This window comes from Rissa tridactyla, chromosome 10, assembly GCF_028500815.1.
Source record: "Rissa tridactyla isolate bRisTri1 chromosome 10, bRisTri1.patW.cur.20221130, whole genome shotgun sequence".
NCBI classification, from domain to species: domain Eukaryota; kingdom Metazoa; phylum Chordata; class Aves; order Charadriiformes; family Laridae; genus Rissa; species Rissa tridactyla.
In genome coordinates this window covers 20553855-20573637 of record NC_071475.1, presented here as the reverse complement: position 1 = coordinate 20573637, position 19783 = coordinate 20553855, and the positions used below count along the sequence as shown (strand labels likewise).

At 42.4% G+C, this 19783-nt stretch overlaps 1 protein-coding gene and 1 non-coding gene across 5 annotated transcripts in view; both read right to left on the bottom strand.

Annotated features, from left to right (window-relative positions):
- The window catches only part of IARS1 (isoleucyl-tRNA synthetase 1), a 112698-nt gene extending 93483 nt beyond the window's left edge, over nucleotides 1-19215 (bottom strand). Inside the window, exons 1-7 of one of the 4 annotated variants that reach the window (XM_054215755.1) lie at nucleotides 19100-19215; nucleotides 17058-17140; nucleotides 13541-13631; nucleotides 10745-10864; nucleotides 10051-10207; nucleotides 9445-9564; nucleotides 6457-6539 (exon numbers count right to left, since the gene is read on the bottom strand). In XM_054215755.1, coding sequence (XP_054071730.1) covers nucleotides 6457-6539; nucleotides 9445-9564; nucleotides 10051-10207; nucleotides 10745-10863 — 479 coding nt within the window. In that variant the 5' untranslated portion in view covers nucleotide 10864; nucleotides 13541-13631; nucleotides 17058-17140; nucleotides 19100-19215. Of the gene's footprint in view, nucleotides 1-6456; nucleotides 6540-9444; nucleotides 9565-10050; nucleotides 10208-10744; nucleotides 10865-13540; nucleotides 13632-15987; nucleotides 16056-17057; nucleotides 17141-18988; nucleotides 19078-19099 lie in introns of those variants that run through there. The other 3 variants (XM_054215756.1, XR_008468636.1, XM_054215754.1) reach the window with 3 other exon arrangements.
- Nucleotides 12827-12961, bottom strand: LOC128915917 (small nucleolar RNA SNORA84). Its single transcript, XR_008468806.1, has one exon. It is a non-coding gene; the product is annotated as a small nucleolar RNA SNORA84 (small nucleolar RNA).
- Nucleotides 19216-19783: the final 568 nt, after the last annotated feature.

The following is a 19783-nucleotide window of genomic DNA, read 5'->3' as shown; positions in this document are numbered from 1 at the left end:
CTTGTGGCAGTTCTGCCCTGTTGCAAACCAAGCGCTCCCCAGCTGTTCGGCTACCGAGCGAAAAGATGGGTTTTCAAACGGCAGCATCCTTCAGACAGTTCCTAACGACCACTCGTTTGTAGTTTATCATGACCACTTCCCTCAGACAACCATTCCAACGTGGTAAGTAGAACTGTGATTGAGTCAAGACGGCTGCTTGATGCAACAGCTCCTGTTATCACTACAAGAAGCCGATTTGTTATCTTGAAAAACACCTAATTGGTTTCCTTCACAAGGAAGCTTCTTAGAACAGCACTTGTGAGGCCATCAGAAATGCACTGGAGATGACTCCCAAAGAGCTTCCTGCCAGCAGCGCTGCCCACCTGAAACAAAGCAACTGCTAAAGATGAACCTAGTGACAGCAAGAGTCACACACAGGGGGTATCATCACGTTTTACTTAAAAATGCAATACATGGTATTTTAGACAATGACCTATCAGTGTTTTGCTAGCTTATGTTAGCAAAGCGTTGACAATTTGCTCTGGGTTTGTAAGCCAAAATTGAAATTGCAGCCCTTTCTGGAAGAAATGAGCTAATAAAAAACCCCACAGACCTCCTTTCTTTTGACAATCAGAAAAAATTTATTCACAGAAGTTAGAAACTAAACACTGTTCCCCTAAATTCTGTTATGTTTTTCCTCAAATGTAAGTAAATTTAGTTGCGTGCTCTTGACTGTGGGAGCAGCACTTACATGCTCCTTTTCTGAAGAAAAATGAGGTTAGGGAAAAGATGGATTCAAAATGCGTATTTCAGCCACTTGTTAACAGAGAATCTGGTCCCTAAAGATGCAAGGTAGCTTTAACTTCTAAAAAGCATGACATAAACTGAAAACAGTTTGTTGTTCTTAAAGTGTCACGAAGGGATGATACAACTGGTTCAAGCCCAGTCAGTAACCAAGACTGTGAGCCACTCTCTCCATCGACATAATTTCCAAGAAATTAGAACTTTGCTACAATATTCGTTGATCCAGGTCACATATACACCATGCAAACACCACATGGCTATAACAAAACTCCTACAAAGGAAGGTTTTGCTTCCAAAAGATACTGAATCAATATCTCAAATACTCAAAATAAATACTCAAATACTTAAAACACCCTTGGCATTCCACACAAAATCCAACATCCCAGTATCCTCTGGCAGATGCCAAAGCAAGCTGCCCTCTTCAAACACGCACATTCACTTCCCATCAAAGAGAAGGATCTTAGAGCTTCTCAAGTTCCTAATGCCATTCCTTTAGGGTATCAAATGATTTCAAGTGGTTCTGTTTGCAATGACTCAGTATCTAAGGACTTTCTCTCCTCGCTCTCCAGAAAATAAAAGTACTCATTACTAACATTGAGAAATTATTTTCCAAATCATATAAAGTGCTTTTCCCCCTTTTTTTCTTTTTAAAGAAAAAACACCAGGAATTGTAAACTCAGTAACTGGCAAAGGCTAAAAACAAGGTGGGCAAAACATTACAACAGCAGGATCTGGAAGCGTATGATTTCAACGTATCCATGGCAGTATAGATAAACGAACAAAATTACTGCCCTGTGACCTAGCATCAGTTCATGTCAAGATAAAATGACAATTTAACAGCCCCCGTAGACTTCGGAAAAAAAAAATAAATCGCAAACATGACACTGTGTAAGAAGCCCTGTCATCTAACAGTTCAGCAAGCAGACTGCATCCAAACAGCACATGAGGCAGCTGAGATTCTGAGGAAAAGGTTCTCCTGTGAATCACAAGCAACACTTGAAAGACAAGATAAAAATCAAAAGAAAGCAACGATCAAACACAGATGCATGGAGATGAAAAACAGAAAAGTACTCAAACAACACTGGATGTGAAACCAGAAAGCATAAATGTAAGCGGAACAGTAAGTCCAACAGCAAACAGACAGTCTGTCTTTAGAATAGCATCTTCGCAAGTCACCTTCTCAAGGAAGACAGGAAAAGCATGTGTTCTGGGGCCTAGGAATCCTAAGTGCAGAAGCTGTCAAGTCTTATGTTCAACTACCGGTGCAAGCTTTAAAATCCCAGCATATAGAGATCATTCTGCTTCAGGTGTACCCTCCAAGCTGTAGTTTTTGGATCAGAGTTGAATGATTCCAGATCAAGCCAGAAGTGCAAGATACCTCTATAGAAGAAAATATAAATATTTAAAACTGATGCTAGACTTACCCCAAAGATCACCCAACTAAGTAGGAGTTTAGTGTATTTCTCCTTCAAAATACAGGTAAAGAGATAATACAACAAGAACTGGAACGGTAAGAAGATAACAACAAGGGGACTGGAGCACTAAATGCACAAAAGAAATACAAGTATAAGAAAAAACCCACAGATACCTAGTAGAAAGATGGACAAAACAGATTTCTTATGAACAATATTTCTCTAGAGAATCCTTGAAGAGTCATGGAATACAAAAAATGCAATAGCGATTCCTACTGGGACCCAGAGGTCTGCTGTTCTGAAATCATTCTGGTTTAGTGCTGGATAAACTCCACATGCAGAAAAAAAAATGAAGTCAGAAAATAACTTTTACTGCTTACACAGAAAACAAAAAAAAAAATCCAACATAACAATGCAGTTGCTTTGATCTTTACTGCAAACCTGTCCTCCTCTCAATGGGGAGTCCCCATTCACCTGCTCACTGAGAAGGCCTAAGGCAGCTGGACACAGTATGAAAAAAACTTCATGCCAAAACAAAAGCAAAGCTACACACAGGTACTCAAGGAAATGTTCCAGTCTCAGGAACTACCTACAATCTCCTCAGCTGCAGCTTAGAAGTAGTGTGGTGGCACCCCGAGCCTGATGCTACTACAGAACATCGAAGGGCAGGGCTGCGAGGCCAAAGGCCACTCCTGGTGAGGAAGGACAGAGAGGTTCCCTCTTAATGACAACCCTCAAAGGAAAACTGAAGCTGCAGCAACTGAAATGGGTCCAGCTGAGGGAAGGCAGAAACAGACAAAGTGTCCCATCACCAAAGGGAGCTCCATACTGCGTTTTCACAATAAACCAGAGTTTTCAGTGTACAGCCATGACCTCACACATGTAGAGTACCAATTTTCTACGGTAACTAGGAATGTTTTTCTTTCTCCCCCCAGCCACTATCTAGTGTTATCACAGAAGGACTCAAGAGTATCTTCTTAAGGTACAGAAGTAGCTAAGAAGTATTCAGACCACCTGTGGTTTCACACCATACATACGAGTCTTCCAAAACATACACGAAGCTTTCGTGTATGTTTTTAAAATTGAATTATGCTGAGACTGCAATTGCTAAATTTAGCCACGAGATGGTGATAGAAAGCTGTTTGATTAACCCTGGTGACGTTGACATCAAAAACCTCTAGTCATGAGACCCAGGAGCGTGCCACAGCTCTGACCACAGAGCTATTCCCCTCCTCTCCTCAGCACTTCACAGGCTGTTTCCCCAGTAGCCAGGCAGAGCTGTTCTGGAGGTGTGAACTCGCAGCCGGGCTGAGAACTATGTAATAAGTCAGTAGTAAAGACAATAATTTACTAGTTGATTTTTTTAAGCTCACACACTTCTTTCAGACCAACTGTAGATTGGTAAAAAGTTTAAGATGACGTCAAACCGTTCTCACTTTCACTGCATCCATCTCATGAGCTGTACAAAAAAAAAAAACTGTATTTTGCACATTTGTCCCACGCTAGCTCAAAATCATCATTCTTATTGTATTGTGAAGGACACTTTTTCACTGAGATTCAAGCTGTCTGCAAGATGGATTTACAAGTTTTACAGAATTAGAACTTAAAAGTTCTAGTTGAGTTATTTAAGACATGAAGAGTTGTCTACACCTTCATACAAGAAACCACTGCAGTGCCACTGCTCAATGACATTCAATGTTCCCTGAAAAATTCTACCAGGATGCCACAATTTTATCATTGCATGAAGTTTTGCCGTAAGTCAAAATTTAGCAGGCTGAAAATTCATTCTATTCTGTCGGCCACCACACAACACAGCACCAAAATGCTTACAAAGCAGCCATTTCCAACAAACCCATTATAAAATATGAAAAAGAATGCTCTCTAGCATCCTGAGCTTGTACAGTATCTCTACAAAACAAGATAATATTAACAAGATATATATATTTGGGATCTGAGTCCTAAACTATTTCAAGTCTAATTAATTCGGATAAAAATCAGCCATCACTAGAAACAGCATTTATCGTAAGCATTATGCTAGCTTACTGAACTCGACATAAACATCATGGATGAAACATCACATTTCAAAGAAAGTGAGAAATTCCAGTTGAGACCACTCCAGAACTGCAAGCCTCAGGAAAAGCTAGAGACAACAAAAAATAGCCTAAACAGATAGGTTCAGTCGATTAAAAGACTAATGACAAAATCCTTACCACAAAATCTATGGTTGCCATGCTCACTACCATTATTATTGTCATCATCAATGGTTTTTTTCTGGGCTTAAGAGCAGCATTCTACTCCCACATGCAGAACAAAACAAAACCCCAAAGAAAGGCAAAAAGAAAGATAAAAACACTGGACAAGCCAATATGGTCACCAGGTTACAGCCAATGCAGAAATTAATCTGCAGTTTCTCTTTTGTACTTAATTCGACATTAAAGTTTTAGAATTTTTTTTACTTTAAAAAAGAACTTGCATTAAAAAAATCAAATCAATTGTAAGAAAAGCACACTAAAATCTACTGTTCAAATGAATGCTCTTAATGGACACAAAATGTAACTTCAGTTACACAGATTTTCAGTTTGAGGATTGCCTAGGTAACAATCTGATTTTTTTAGAAAATTGTACACTACCCTGTCAAAAGCAGTACTGTAGCTACAGTTAGTGCTCTCTTTAAGCATTATCTCTCTTAGCCTTGAAACAGGCATCCCGCATTCCTTTTCCATTCCCCTGCTCCATCCACTCTATGCAAAAGCTGGTGGTTCCATCTCCTGCTCTACTGCGAGAGCAAGCTGGCAACTGCACTGCAACATGCCCCTCCAAGCCTTAGAAGACTTTCCAGAAAACCTAGGGTTTTTTTAAAAACAGACTTTTAAAAATGTATTTCATTACATGATTACACAGAAAATTAACAGCACCAGGAAGCAAACAAGTACAAAATTGTCTGCCTACACCTTCCTGAAATCTCATACCACAGAGATTTCAGATCCAACGTTTATATTTTAGAGTCTGTACGCAAAGCAAGCATTACAGGAGGTAACCTCCGTAAGGCAGGTGAAAGACCAGAAATCCTTTATAATAACTATACGTAACTAACTATACAATTAAGGGTTATTAGTGAAACTAATTTAGAGAACACCAATAATACTTTAATACGCATATAATTTGCTTTTCAATGGCTTTTTGTAAGCACATACTCTGCTAAACCTCTCCCTGCAATTCACCTTGTAATTCTATCACCTGAAGGACTCAATGTTGCCATTTTTTCCACTGTGTTCGGTCCATTTGATTGTCCTTAACATATTAGGTCATCTTGTCTTTTGGAATTCCAACAGTCACCCTGAATACATTGCCAAAATACCCGAACTTTACTTAGCTCTGCACCAGGAGTCCAAGACAGTTGTCAAACTATGCTGCCAAGAAAAAGATAACAGCAGACTCCCAGCCTCTAAGTTCAGGCTTGAAGAAGAGATTTAGAGCTAAACAGAGTTTGGGTAGTTTGCCTGTTTGCAGTTGACAGTGTGAAGAACATCAAGAATGTAGAGATATAATGTAATTCCCTAAGCCAAGCAAGGAACATAGAAGATCTTCATAACTGCTTTTAAGTTGATTCGGAGCAGCAAGATTTCAGGGCCCCATAAAAGCAGTACTGTTGTACCTTGTTTTGAAAAACCCTACTACCCTGAAGAAGAAAAAAGTAGGTCAATTAATCCCTTCACTTCCAACATCAAGAAATTTCACATCACCTGAATTACTTTGCCCATCTGTCCTGGTTCCGGTGGGGATAGGGTTAACTTTTCCTGGTATTCCATGCCATGTGAGCCACGCCCACCCTGAGCTGCCGGGGGAGGGGGCAGGAAGTTGCTGCTTAAAAGCGGGCTGGGGCGGCGAGCGGCGAGCGGCGGGGGAGCGGCGGTTCCGTAATCGCGTTTGTATATTCCCCTATCCGTGTTGTTGTTGTTGTTGTTGTTGTTGTTGTTGTTGTTTGCCTGTTCCCTTTGCTGTTCTATTAAACTGCCTTTGTCTCAACCCAAGAGTCTTGCCTTTTCTTACGATTCTTCCTGTGTTTGGAAGGCACGAGCGAGCGACACGTGGTTCTTTGTTGCTGTCTGAGGCTAAACCACGACACCATCGTTTATCTGAATTTGGCAAATTTCAGAACAGTTCTAGTGATGTGTGGACCAATACACGTTTATAATAATTGAAGCCTTCTTAACATTTCAAATTCATGAAGCATATATGCAACATATATAAATTAACTTACCACACAGACTCCATGAACTCAGGATAAAGAGTTTTATAGTCATTTTCAAAATCAATCCAGCGTCCTAATCTGGTAACACTGAACTGTTAAGAGACAAACACACAGATTGAAAGACAACTTAACATTAAATATCATGATACATTGCCAATATTTATTCTGTAAAACAGCTTGATTTTTCAGTGTTGTGTTTGTCCTGTATCAGTGAAACACATCTGTGAAATATTTTAGCCTGACAATAGTTCAAAACAGTGTTATTTAAACAGTCAAAACCAAGCAAAGAATGAAACCATGAACATAACTGCCCAGAACCAAGGTCACACAACAGGCAAACATATTCAATGCTACTAATCTGAAGCGGTGGGTCATTACGATCATTCACCAAGTAGAAATGGTGGCTCACTCAAGGTTCAGTCAAGGTTCAAATGCCTGAAAATTGCCTTTTTTTTTTTTTTATTTACAGTGGTCTTGTTTCTATTTTTAAAACTACTTATTGCAGAGACAGTCAAAACCCAGAACATATAGTCTATCAGCTTTCAGTTATATGAAAACATGATGTAATTCGAAGACAAAGAAATGCTGAAAGAAACTGATACCTCCCAAGAAGTTATCAGAACTATTTCAGGGCCAACTGCCTTCTTTGACTTCCTAAAGCTATGACAGGACGGCCAAAGGCCACAAGACTGACAGGTGTTAGTCCCTGTCTCAGGACAGATTATGGTCACGCCCATTGGCACAGAATATGAAAACTAATAAGTCAGCTATGGGATTCACTTGGACCAGTGGTGCTCTCCTGCTAACTTCACAGCTATCAGATCCCTTTGCTCTGCAAATAACCAAGCCCAGAGACACCTGTCTGACACTGTCACACACAGACAATACTGAATGTCAAACTACTGAAGTGAAAACAAAGCAAATGCATTCTCTCACCTCTGTATTTTCACATAACACCTGAGCTCCCGAAATATATCAGTTTTGCTTCTGACCTTTAAGCCACTCTGACATCCCGCTATTAAGATCCAAAGCCCGGGACTGATTAATACAAGGATCCACAAAGTTTGGTCTCAGCACTGAAAGATCTTATGCATCCAAGGAATCTATTATATTTTTTCATAAGGTTCAAACATTTGCTAGCCACTCCAGTCAGAAAATAAACACTATCTCCAAAAAAATGTTGGCAATTTCTCTCCTAACACTATACCAAAATATTTGAATTTATTACCAACCAATCACAAACAAGACATTGAAATAAATTTCATTACTTTTATCAATAATCTGAAACATATGTCTGTGTGTGGAAATACACACAGATACATACATGCAAAAGTTTATGCACAAAACACAAAATCCAAAAAAATAAGTATTTGGACTAATCAGCACTACAAAAATACCAGTTGCTGAAGACATAGCAAGTTAAAAGGAACAACTATGGAAAACAAAACAGCAACCAGAATGAATCTTTTTACTGTTATTTCTAAAAGTAACAAAGAATCATTGATGATGATGCTGAAATACAAAATTTCAGAGTATAGATGAATGACTGTATATTTGAAAAAAACAAACTGGCTTTTCATCCAGCCACTCAGTTTCAGGCCACAGCTATTCTAACGAAGGCAGCTGTAGTTTCTTCGGATACTGGCCGTAACTTCACAACACTCCCAAGGGCAAGAGGCAAGCAAGTGACACTCAAATAAGAAACTGCTATTTCAATCAAAAGGAACGTAACAGGACTAGAGAACCTACAGAGAAGTGTGATGAGGTAGAACAGCTTCTGCATGAGGAAAACCTAAAGAATTAGGACTATTTTGCCTAGAAAAAGAATAGGCAACTGATGGTGAAGACCAGTTTGCTGGAAACCATGACATTACAGAAGAACTACAGTTCTTCAAACTATGTATAGGAAGACCTTGGCACACACTGTTTAGAGGCCATCACTATACCTAGATTCAAAACATAGCTAGATAAATCAATGAGGGGGAAAAAAAAAAAAAATCAGTTAGGGATTATAAACTAGGGAAAAAAACCTAAGAAATCTTTTGGCCTAGGAAGGCCTTGTGCCACAAAGGCTGAAAAAATATGGCCTGTTCTCCAGCTCTTCCGTCAGCACTTGCTATTGCATGCTGTCACTGCAACATCGTGGCACAGGCAGGAAAGCACCTCAGCCACTCCTCAGCTCCAGAAAACCATAGAAAAAGAGTCATCACTTCACAGACGTATCAGACCAACAGCAAATCTAAAGTACAGGGCTAAATGTACTTTATTCTGGCCATACTTCTAAGGACAAACACAAGAAGCATCAGGTTCTATGCACAGGATGAATATTATTCAGAGTCAGAAAAACACCTGTGCACCTCTTAAGAAAATATCTAATTCATCTCCTTGGAACACTCTCCAAACCTCAAGGGTCTGCACAGACCAGCATTCTCTTTATCACTATATTCATGGGATGCAAAGTTTAGACCAATATTCTCCTGGAAGACTGAGGGTTTACCCACACCTATTCATACACAAAATCAGAAGCTTCTGCTGTTCCAGAAATACAAGCTATAGTCCTACGCTCTGTCAATGAAAAGACTGAAAAGTGGGGGGACAGAAAAGCAGGGAGGTTAATATGCATTTCCTTTATTGCTTCCATTTGAAAACCAAAGTCAGATCTTACTTTTAGTTTTCTACACTAGAAAAGACACAAAGAAAGAGGTAACTTGTTCAATGTATCTATTATTTGTTCAAATCTAGTTACAACTCTCTGAGCTCCAGGTTACTTTAAAGTAACCTTCTCTTGACATCACAGCAGTCTCCCTGTTCTGAACTACAATGTTTTTCTTTTGTTCCCCTTTCAGGATCACCAGCGAGAAACACAATATAGCTAAAGACACAAGATTTACGCACGTAACTGAATAGACAGAAGGATGATATTCCCCCCAGCTGAAAGACTTCTGCACACGTATTATTAGAAACATACAGCAGAATATGCACCGAGTCTTTACTTACCTCCCATTCCTTCGAGTATCTCATCACAATTCCTCTGCACTGGTTGTTGTATTCTTCAATCCCCATCTTCGCCACATCCTCTGGCCCTTTAATGCCTAAGGTCTTGTCAATCTCATATTCCTGGGAGAATGAAAACATCCAGACAAAAAACACACGCTGCCATCAAAGCCTTTCAGGATTTCTCTGGACAGTTTATTTATATTCTATGCATTCTAGTGAGGCTAAAGGGTCTCCTTTATCCTTTTGATATGTCATGAGTATTGTACCTGAACTAAATAAATATTTCAAAAGTTAAAGCTGGTGTGATTGTTTCTTTAATATCTCTAGAAAAAGAAAAAAAATTCTCAAATACATACTGAATAAATACATGTTTATAGTAATGAAAAGAGGGCCTGGGGAAGGGCAGGTGACCAGTAGGAAGCACCCAAAAATCACTACACACGCAAAAGCCAGAGCACCACACTGGAAAAAAAACCCTCAAAACTTCCATTTCTCTTTTAGCAACAAAGCCAGGCGTAAGAGCAATAGAAACACAACTGATAGGAGGTAACACCACAGGGAACGGGAACCAATAGAAATATCTGTAGGCAGATTTATTACACATACCACAGGTAAGCCATGGCAATCCCAGCCAAATCTTCTGTCAACATGAAAACCACTCTGATGAGCAAATCTGGTTACTATGTCTTTAATGGTTCCTGCAAGGATATGGCCATAGTGTGGAAGCCCAGTAGCAAATGGAGGGCCATCATAGAAGTTAAACCTACAACACAAGACAACATTCTTAATTAAATCAAAAACCAAGCATCAAATCTTCGAACAGGTTAAGTATATCTGTACGCTTATGCTTTTTATGTCTTACTAGGACATCATCAACTTCTTCCTCTTCCATCATCAGTCAGCACAGGTATCATGTGGGACTAAAGGGAACATTTCAACTCCTTCAGTTCCAACTGAAAACCAGCTCTACCAAGATTACTACTGAAAATACCAGCATTTTGCTCCACAGCTGACAGAGGAAAGAGTTGTCCTTGCTTATCTGCAGACTTCTTTTATAAACCTACCAAGCAGGAAATGACAGGTTTATTACTACTGTTTGTACACTGTTGATTCTTCACCAAAGTGAAATATAAATGGTAACTGACATGACAGCAACATTAGCCAAGACTGCTATCTACAAGGGCAGCAGCTGCTCCTAACAGGACTGAGGCAAAAAAAAAAAAAAAAAAAAAAAAAGGTAATTGCAGCTAAGCCAGCCTTGTCACACACAGTTGCTATAGCTTTTATAGCATATTCTTACCTAGGTCTATTCTTTGATTGCTTTAGGCATTCCTGGAAACAATTGAGATTTTTCCAGAGCTCCAATATCCGCTCTTCCTCATTTGGAAAAGTTACGTTTTCTGGAACTTGTTGAACCATTCTTTCCCAGCAATGGCCAAGAAGAGAAAAGGAAATGCATATTGAGCAGAAGTGAGAAAAAAAAAATTACTTCACAAATACAATGTATTGTCTTAGAAATCCATACCACGTCTCAGTTCTTCAAAGCGCTTGATTCAGTGTAGATGTGGAAGCAAACACTATATTCTAAAAAAAGACTAATAAATTTGACATACTAACACCCAAGTTTTAGAACAGGAAAAGGATTCTCCATTCACTCAACTAGGGTTGTTCATTTTTTATTATGCTTTTATTTTTGTTTCCTACAGAAAACAGTCAAAGGACAAATTATTTTTTGGTTACAAGTTTGGGGGTTTGGGGGTTTTTTTTTTGGTTGTTTTTTAAGAAAAGTTTCCAAGTTCAAACTTAACTTTCAGCATCAGTTTGTGAACTAGTGACACTTACTTTAAGTGCAGGAACTAAAAATAGTGAAGAGGCTCATTTTCGGTGTACATCTTTTTCCTACCATTTAAAGGTTTAAACCAGCATTTTTCCATCTAGCTAGGCCACTGTTCTCAGATGCTCTTAAAAGCAGCTAGGCTTCAGATGGCATAGTTGAAACACATTGCAATGAAAGATGAACATGGGGGAAGAATTTGAACAAAATAGATGAGCAAAAAGCTCAAACATCTCAGCTGTGCATCTTGAAAAGCTTTAACTTCCAGAGTACTGGCAAAACTACTAGTCTCTTTCTAGTCTCTTTTTTTTTTTTCCCCTTCTCTTTTCAGTTTTGCAAGCATGTCAGAATAAGCTACAAGGGGTTACTTCTTGCTGGCCATTTCCTGAAGGTCTTTTTTTATTTGGTGGGGTTTGGCCACCAGAGCCTAAAGCCATTCTTCAATTCTGAGTAAGTCAAAGAAAATCACTGCAAGCAAAATTATATAGGAGGTTTCTTCACAACACAGGAAAGAGAATTCTTGGCATCACTAGAAACACACAATAGAGCTGCCTGGTGTTCCAGACCTGCTACAAGACTCAAAGGGGTCAAATTTCAACAAAATCCTACAGCAAGGACTAAGCAAAAGCTCTGTGGAATAAGGATATTTAAGTGAGCAGTTCCATAACATAAAAAAAAAAAAAATGGTTACGAAGGTTATAATAGATGACTGCAGAGAAGAAACAGGCTCTCCCACCTCTAACTTCAGTGCTGCTGCTCCTTAGCACTGGTGTACCAGAACGAGGTAAACGCTACACGTTAGCCTCGAGTTTCACTTAGAGTTGTAGAATTACAAGCAATGGCACAAGGACTGAGTCTTCTGATTTACTCAGGTTTGTCAAACAGCAACCATAAGCAGCAACAAATACACGAAGACAATACTTCAAGTTACAGTTCACATGCTGCTTGGCAGCGCTAAAGTTCCAAAACATTTACTTAAATGAAACCCAGAACACCATAGCAATGCTTGAACCCATATGAAAATGTGCCCCAAAATGAAACCTACAGACAAATCCCACCATTCATGCGTTTTGTATTAATGACAGATCATTCTCCCCACTAATAAATCCAAATTATCAAATAAGACAAAAAATTCATTGCGAAACCCACAACCTGACACACAGGCGACACAGCAGCTGGAGGGCAAATCACGAGCTGACAAGAACACACAGACATGGCCTGGATGTATTCTCAAAAAGGTAATAACCAGTGTTAGCACAAGCAGTTACACTACATGCAACTTGTATGTGAATTTTCATCATCTTACCTCAAAACACTCAACAAAGCACTAACTAGGCCATGCCATTTCTCAGTAATTTGATCACAGCCCCAAGATCACAGTGTCAGAGACAATGAAGATGATAAAAGAATTCAGCCTCAAAGCTTATTTCCTGCATTTGCTAAGAGGACTAACGATCTTCACATTTTATTTAGATCAAGCTCAGCTGGCAATTGGCCCAGCTGTCAAGTCCCTAAAATGTAATAAATTAAATATAGGTTTAAGGTTTAGTCTGTAACTGCGACCGGGCTATGGAAGCTGCTCAGGAATCACAGACTCCATGCATAAATCACAGTATCACTTTTGGCCCATTTCAACCAACTGAAGCACTGTATGCACAAGCCAGTGTCCAGTAACCACAGGGCACAAAGTCATACACACTCTTACCAATATTACAAGAGAAGTTTATTATATCAGAATTAGGAAAAAAAAAAATTACTGATGAGAATTAACACGCAACAGTCACTAGAGGTCTGTTTTTTCAAGTTACAAAACAGGAATTTAAACAGATTGACTTAAAAGACAAAACATATTTAAAATCTATCCATGGCTCAACCTCAGCTGAGCAAAAAAGCAAAGAATTCTGTGCTCAGGAAAAGCATAATCAGTTTACAGAGAGATATACGAGTAATTTCGTATACAAACAGCAAAAAAAGTTCATTGCTATAAGCAACCTAGGTATTTTAAATCAGAAAAAAATAAAAAAGGACAACTACTTTGAACACAGACTGAGTGAAAACACCACAAATGACATTAAAGAAATTACTATACAAGTGCATCTAATAAAACAACACTTTTGGACAACACTCCAAATTTACATACAGAGTAGTAAACACAAGGGGGTTTTGCTTTCTTGTTTCTCTATTCATTTTCTGCTGACAAAAAGTGCTAAAGTTTAAGACAATGTACCACTGGGGAACCTTTTTTTTTTAAAGTATACTCACTTTTTCTAAAAGATAATAACATTCAATAGGAAAGGTGTCAAAGTTTGCAGATTGTACTACAGCAGTCTCAAACTTATGCTGGGCTTCTTATCTAGAAGAAAAAAACAACAACAACAAACAAGCATTAAAACCATAAAACCAAGTTAGAATGTGGTTTTTTTCAATATTAAGATTTTTGTTAAAAAAAAATCAATACTTAATTTTTCAACAAAAATTCAATAAAAATGCCACTATGAAGGAAGTGAACCAATATTTCTGAAATTCATTGGACTTAACATATATCACATACAGGTAGATGATTAAAACAAAGCTAATTTCAAGGTATTACTCATTTGTTGACTGAGAAACTGAAAAGATAAAGAACCACTATGAACTAAAAGCGCACAATAGGTCTTCTAATTTCAAGGGGTTTACGATCAGTCTTTTACCCTTATTCCAGTCACCTTCTCCCACAAACTATTCTATGAGACACCTATTCACAAACTTCCCTCCAGAGACAGGAAGAGCCTCCTTTATCCATCTACAGATGCTTTCCCCAAACTTAAACAACGTGCTGTTTTACATACAAACTGTATGTAAACAACTAGGCTGCCCGTTTATGCCTTTTTCTGCCTTTGAGGCAAGGCAACTTCTGAGGTAACAATATTCTAAGCTGTTCATCTGAGAATCAAAAGTATCCGTTTCTAGAATGGATGGAAACTAAGTTTAAAGTAAAAGGAAGGATGGATGGGAACAGTAAGACAGAGAACAAACATCGCTTCTGAAAATGCCTTCCGTAGGGAATAAGACTGTAACACTAATCAAAGACACAAGAAGAGGTGAGAAGAAAAAAGAATCATGCATACCTACTCTAAACTAGCACTTTATGTGAACCACCAAATAGTTGGAAATGCAAGAATAAACTTATTAAAAAAAGAAAAAAAAGAAAAAAGATTTGAGCAACAAGTTTTCTTCTCCAAAAGGACAAAGTTGCCACCATCATGGCCAGTCTCCCTAATGCTGCAACTTGTAAGTGTAACTACTCCAGGAAAGAATTAAAAACACAGTTTTCTTCACAGAAGTTTTGGGTTTGATGGTAACATAGATTTATATTTACACCTTATTTATCGGAGACTGATAACGGCCTGATTATTCCACTGCTCTATTTGATAGGTCATGAAACTCAGGACTTTTCTTACTGAAAAATATGCCCTTAAGCGAGCAGATCAGAAAACTAAACTGGGAAACTAGGAAGTGACAGTTTCTAATTTCTAAACAGGTAAATGAAGTCTACTCAAGTCAAGCCTGATACTTGAGGAAGGGTGAGGGAAAGTGTATCAAGATTAATTCATCTCAACATATCACTCAAGATGAAACATTACCCGAGATGGACTACAGCCCACCTGTCCCCCAGCAAGGAATGTTTCTTTTTATACAAATATATTTCATGCGATGTAAGAACTCAGTTTTACCCTACATCTTACGATGTCTTAAGCAATTTTTTCTGTTGTCTTCATACTACCTTGATTAAAAGTGTAAAATTTGTCATTGTGAAAAAAAAAATCTAGGCTATTTTGAAATAACTTTGAACTCTGCATTTAAAAGAATAAATCAGAAAACTACTGTCAGCTGAGTTAGCAAACACTGCTGCTATGTGCCGACTGCATTCTGCTATTACCTGACAGTCGCTTCCTAAGCGTGTCACCAACAAACTGAAAAAATATGGTTTCTTCAGCTTCCAGAAGGCTCCTGGGGGGTAGGGAAGCCAACATTTGCTGAAGACAGAAATATCAAATCCATCACAGCTACAGTGTGTCTTCCTCAAAAATTTCCCCCTCTATTAAAAGGATGCTGAAGTGGAATGCTTAAGACATATTACACGTTGCAAGGCATCTTAGATTCTTTGTTCAACCAGTTAATGAAATTAAGCCTTGATGGATATTAAGCTCTGCAACAAGGAAACTGGTTAACTTTTAATAAGTACCCATTTGAACTAATTACTAAATTCCAGAAAAGGCAAAGAATCTGTATAGCACCCAGGGAAGTCTAAGAGTAAAATACCTTTTACGTAAAGATAATGCTATAGATACAGCAAACGTTAGCTCCAGCGCCTGAAAAGGTGCTAACAACACCAGAACCCATCAGTGGAGCAGCCAGCCCGGCGGCTTCCCCGTTAAGGCGCTCCAGAGCTACGGGCGGTGACAAGAGAGCCACCAGCCGAGCCACCAGCCGGGCCACCACCGGCGAGCAGAGGGGGGAGGGTGGCCAGCGGGACCGGCACCCGGCCTAGGAGCCGCCGGTTTTCCCTCACACCGAAAAGGCGCCGCCCGGCCCCGCCGCCCGCACGAAGCGGCCCCGAAAACCCCACAAGGCCCTCGGGGCCGCCCCCGCAACCTCATCCGGCAGGAGGATGCGGAGGACTCGGGAGAGCAGCCCCGAGGGCCGGCCCGAGCCCCGCCGCCGCTCACCTCAGCGCCGCCCGTCCCGCAATGATGCAACCGCGCCCGGGAAAGCATGACAGGAAGCGGCGGCGGGCGCGGCCGGCGGCGGCGGCCACTCAGCGCACGGCACACTCAAGGGCACAACAAGGCGGCTTCCCATTGGGCAGGGGGCGCGCCGGGAAAGGCCCGGCGAGCCGCCCCGCCGCCGGGCCAGCCCCGTGTCGCTCGGGGCCGGGGAGCGGCGAGGGAGGAGGGGCTCCCGCCGGTGTCCCCTCGCCTATGGAATGCCAAGAGCCGAGCAAAGGCGAGGGTGGGTTGCGCAGGCGTCAGTCCTCTGCTGCGAGTGAGCCCCGGGCCCAGCTCGGCCGGGCCTCTCCCGGCAGCGGGGCCGCAAAGGAAACCTAAGAGTTTGAGAAAATATTACGGAATCACAGAATGGCCGGGGCTGGAAGAGACCTTAAAGAGCATCCACTGCCACCCCCTGCCCTGGGCAGGGACACCTCCCACCAGCCCAGGTCGCTCCAAGCCCCGTCCAACCTGGCCTTGAACCCCTCCAGGGATGGGGCAGCCACAGCTTCTCTGGGCAACCTGGGCCAGGGGCTCACCACCCTCACAGCAAAGAATTCCTTCCTCAGATCTCATCTAAATCTCCCTTCTTGCAGTTTGAAGCCATTGCCCCTCGTCCTATCGCTACATGCCCTTGTAAAAAGTCCCTCCCCAGTTTTCCTTCAGATACTGGAAGGGGCTCAGATCTCCCTGGAGTCTTCTCTTCTCCAGGCTCCTCTTACTGGCTGGCGACTGTAGCACTGTGAAATTACAAAACTTTTCCTTCCACTGACAGAAAGCGCTGAAAACAGCTGTGGAAAGGCTCCTGGCAGTGAAAGATGGGAGTGGTGGAGACAGACCGGGGCTCATTGCAGACTGCACATCTGCTCACCTGGACCCCTGAACAAATGCAGTTCAATCAATGATGGTCTGAACAGTCCAACTGCCTGTATGTAACAGTTTTCCGCTACTCTTTAAAACTCATATACAAACGCAGGTAACTGATAAAATCTAGCTTTTGATCTTCAGGACTAGGTACAAGATAAACTCACTGGTCCGTGCAGGGCAGTGTCTCAGCCAGTGGATGAGGGGCACATCCAGACGCGAAGCATGTCACGTTCAACACAGTTCCCACCTGCACAAAGAAGCAGAAGACTATTTTCTACACAGAATTTTGCACCTCAATCTAGGCTAGCAAAGAAAGGGAAACTCAATCTGCATCCAGCTCAGAGGAACTATGCAGAAAAGGTGAACCGAGGGCAGGGAGAGACCAGGCGCACGTGCTTGCCAGGAGAGCGTCTCCAGTACAAACACGAGGCAGAGATTCCTGCCTGTATGGATCTGGGACGTTCTGCATCCAGGAGGGAAGTCTGAAGTGGCAGAAATCCGTTTAACCCATACTGCTTTCTAATGCATCTAAAAGCTATGAAAAAGCCTGCAACAACTCAGAACTAAAAGGGGGAGAGCTTCGATTCTACCACCTGCTGCAGCGTTCCTTCTACTGAGCATTTTGTTTTGTCACATTTTGGAGTTTGGGTGGGTTTTTTCAAGAAAATCTATTAAGTGTGACTCAAGATTGAAGACAGGTAGGTGAGAGAGAGCAATAAAATGCAGGAAAAGAATAACTAATTCAGAGATTTTACTCATCTTACCATTATGGACCTTTTCTATACCCAGAAAGCTTTCTTCACTGTGCAGACAGACAGACATTACTTTCACGAAGCCTTGAATTTAATTTAACAGTGGCTTCTGTTAATTTAGTTTGAACATTTTTCCCCAAGCAGTGTAAGCGTACTTGAACAAAAAATCCCCAACAGGTGGAGACCACTTCATGAGCTATTTCTTTATAAACATACATTTTATCAAATGTGAAAGCGCTGCAGCCTCCCCCTGCCTTCAGATTACAGAGGTTGCATTTTTTAGACAACTTGTGCTTGCTCCAGTGCCAACTCTTTCAATTTTAAACCTCAGTTTGTAAAACATACAGGTGATAAGGCCAGATGACTTTAAAATGGAATACCGTATTCTTTCTCAATGAAATTTTAAAAAAACACTGCTTAAAAATATGTACTCTTAAGCAACAAAAACAGATAAATGTTGACAATTTGTTATTGACAATGTCGACTGTGCAGTTACCACACATCCAGATTTTGACCTTGCTCCTCTCCTGTATATTTTGTACTTCTTTGCCCTTCACTAGTGAATAATAATAAACTGTTATCTACATGGAAGTCTACTGTCCTTATTTATGCACAGCCTTTAATTGAAACCATTTGGGCCACAACACTGACCTCGTGTTTCATAATCAAATGGACCGTAAAGAAGTGGCGAAGAGGAAAGTCAGCGTCAGATTTAGTAGTGCAGTAGTTATACATGGAGCCAAAAAAACACAAAACGGATTTGAAGACCAGGGGAAATTCGTAGCACAGGGATCAAGGACCATCACAAGTAACTGGGACAGTCCCCAAACTATAAGAATAAAACGTCTCTGCTCTAATTTTTCACAAAATACTGTTTAAAAAGTACCGAAAGGTGAAAGGGAAGAAACAAAACTCCAGAGAGCCCTAATAGGGGACTCCCCTCCTCCTCCCCTTCCCCTCTAGCTAATGGCCGGCTCGGGCCTCCTCACACCCCGGCTCCCCTCCCCGCCACAGGCCGCGCCCGGGCCCGGCCAGGCCTCCACGCCCCGATGGCGGCGGCTCCGCGGGCCGGGTACCAGACCTCGCCGCGTCCCCTTCCCCACTCCCAAGGCCTGAGGCGGCCCGCCGGGCCCCTCCTCGCCGCCACGGCGCGGGAGGCCGCCCCTGGCCGCGCGTTGACGGGGGGAAGCCGCGGACACCCCTCCCTCAGGCACGGGCACCATTTTGTGGCCGACGAAGGGGCAGATCACTGGGGCTTCGCCGGGGGTGGCGCCGGCCCCAGTCAGGAGTTACGCGGAAAGCTAGCACAGAGCGCGGCGGCTCTCCAGCGCTCCGTCACGGACCTCAGACCGCTGCCGGCGGTGCCAGGCGCTCGGGATGCGCTCCACAGCCCCACTGAGCGCCGGCTCTGCCCGCAGCCATTACCCCCGCCCACCTCCGGCGCCGCTCCGTACCTCACGGGCGGCTTAAGCAGTTTACGTAGTGCCACTGCAACGGAGAGGAGGGGAAGCGGGCTTGCGCGAGGAACTGTGCGTAAAAGGTGTTCGTGAATATCAGACGAACAAAATAACGCTGCCGAAGCCCTGAGCCAAACCAAAACACCCCGGAGAGGGGGAAAGATCCCGGCAGACAAGACGGCGCGGCTCGTCGTGTTGCAGAGCCCCCGCGCTCACCGGGCACGGAGGGCGAGGTTTGTGGAGGACAGGCTTGCTCAGGAGTGGACGTGCTTCCCCTTCCCCCTTCTCCTTACCCCCCCGGCGCGGCGTTAGTTGGACTGCGCCGGGGGTTATAAGTAGGGGGTGTGTGGGTGCGCGCCGTCAGTCGGCGTGGGGCGGCGAGTGGTGTGCGTGGTCTGTTGGTGCCTTCAGCGCACCGTCCCCTCGCTCCTTCCTCTCCCTGGCGGAGCGCTGACAGCCCGGTAGCGGCCGGACGGGGGGGCAGGCGAGATCGTCTCTCCGAAGCGGCGGCGGCGGCTTGGAGCCGGTCAAACTGCCCCCCAGCCCGCAGCCCTTGAGCCAGGCTATGCGCGGTAAAGGGGCTCAGCTCAAGAAAAAAACGGAGCGGATCGTGAAAAGGTAGAGGCGCCCGGGGAGGCCGCAGGGCTCTCGGGAACCGGCCGCTCAGCCCAAGCCGAGGAG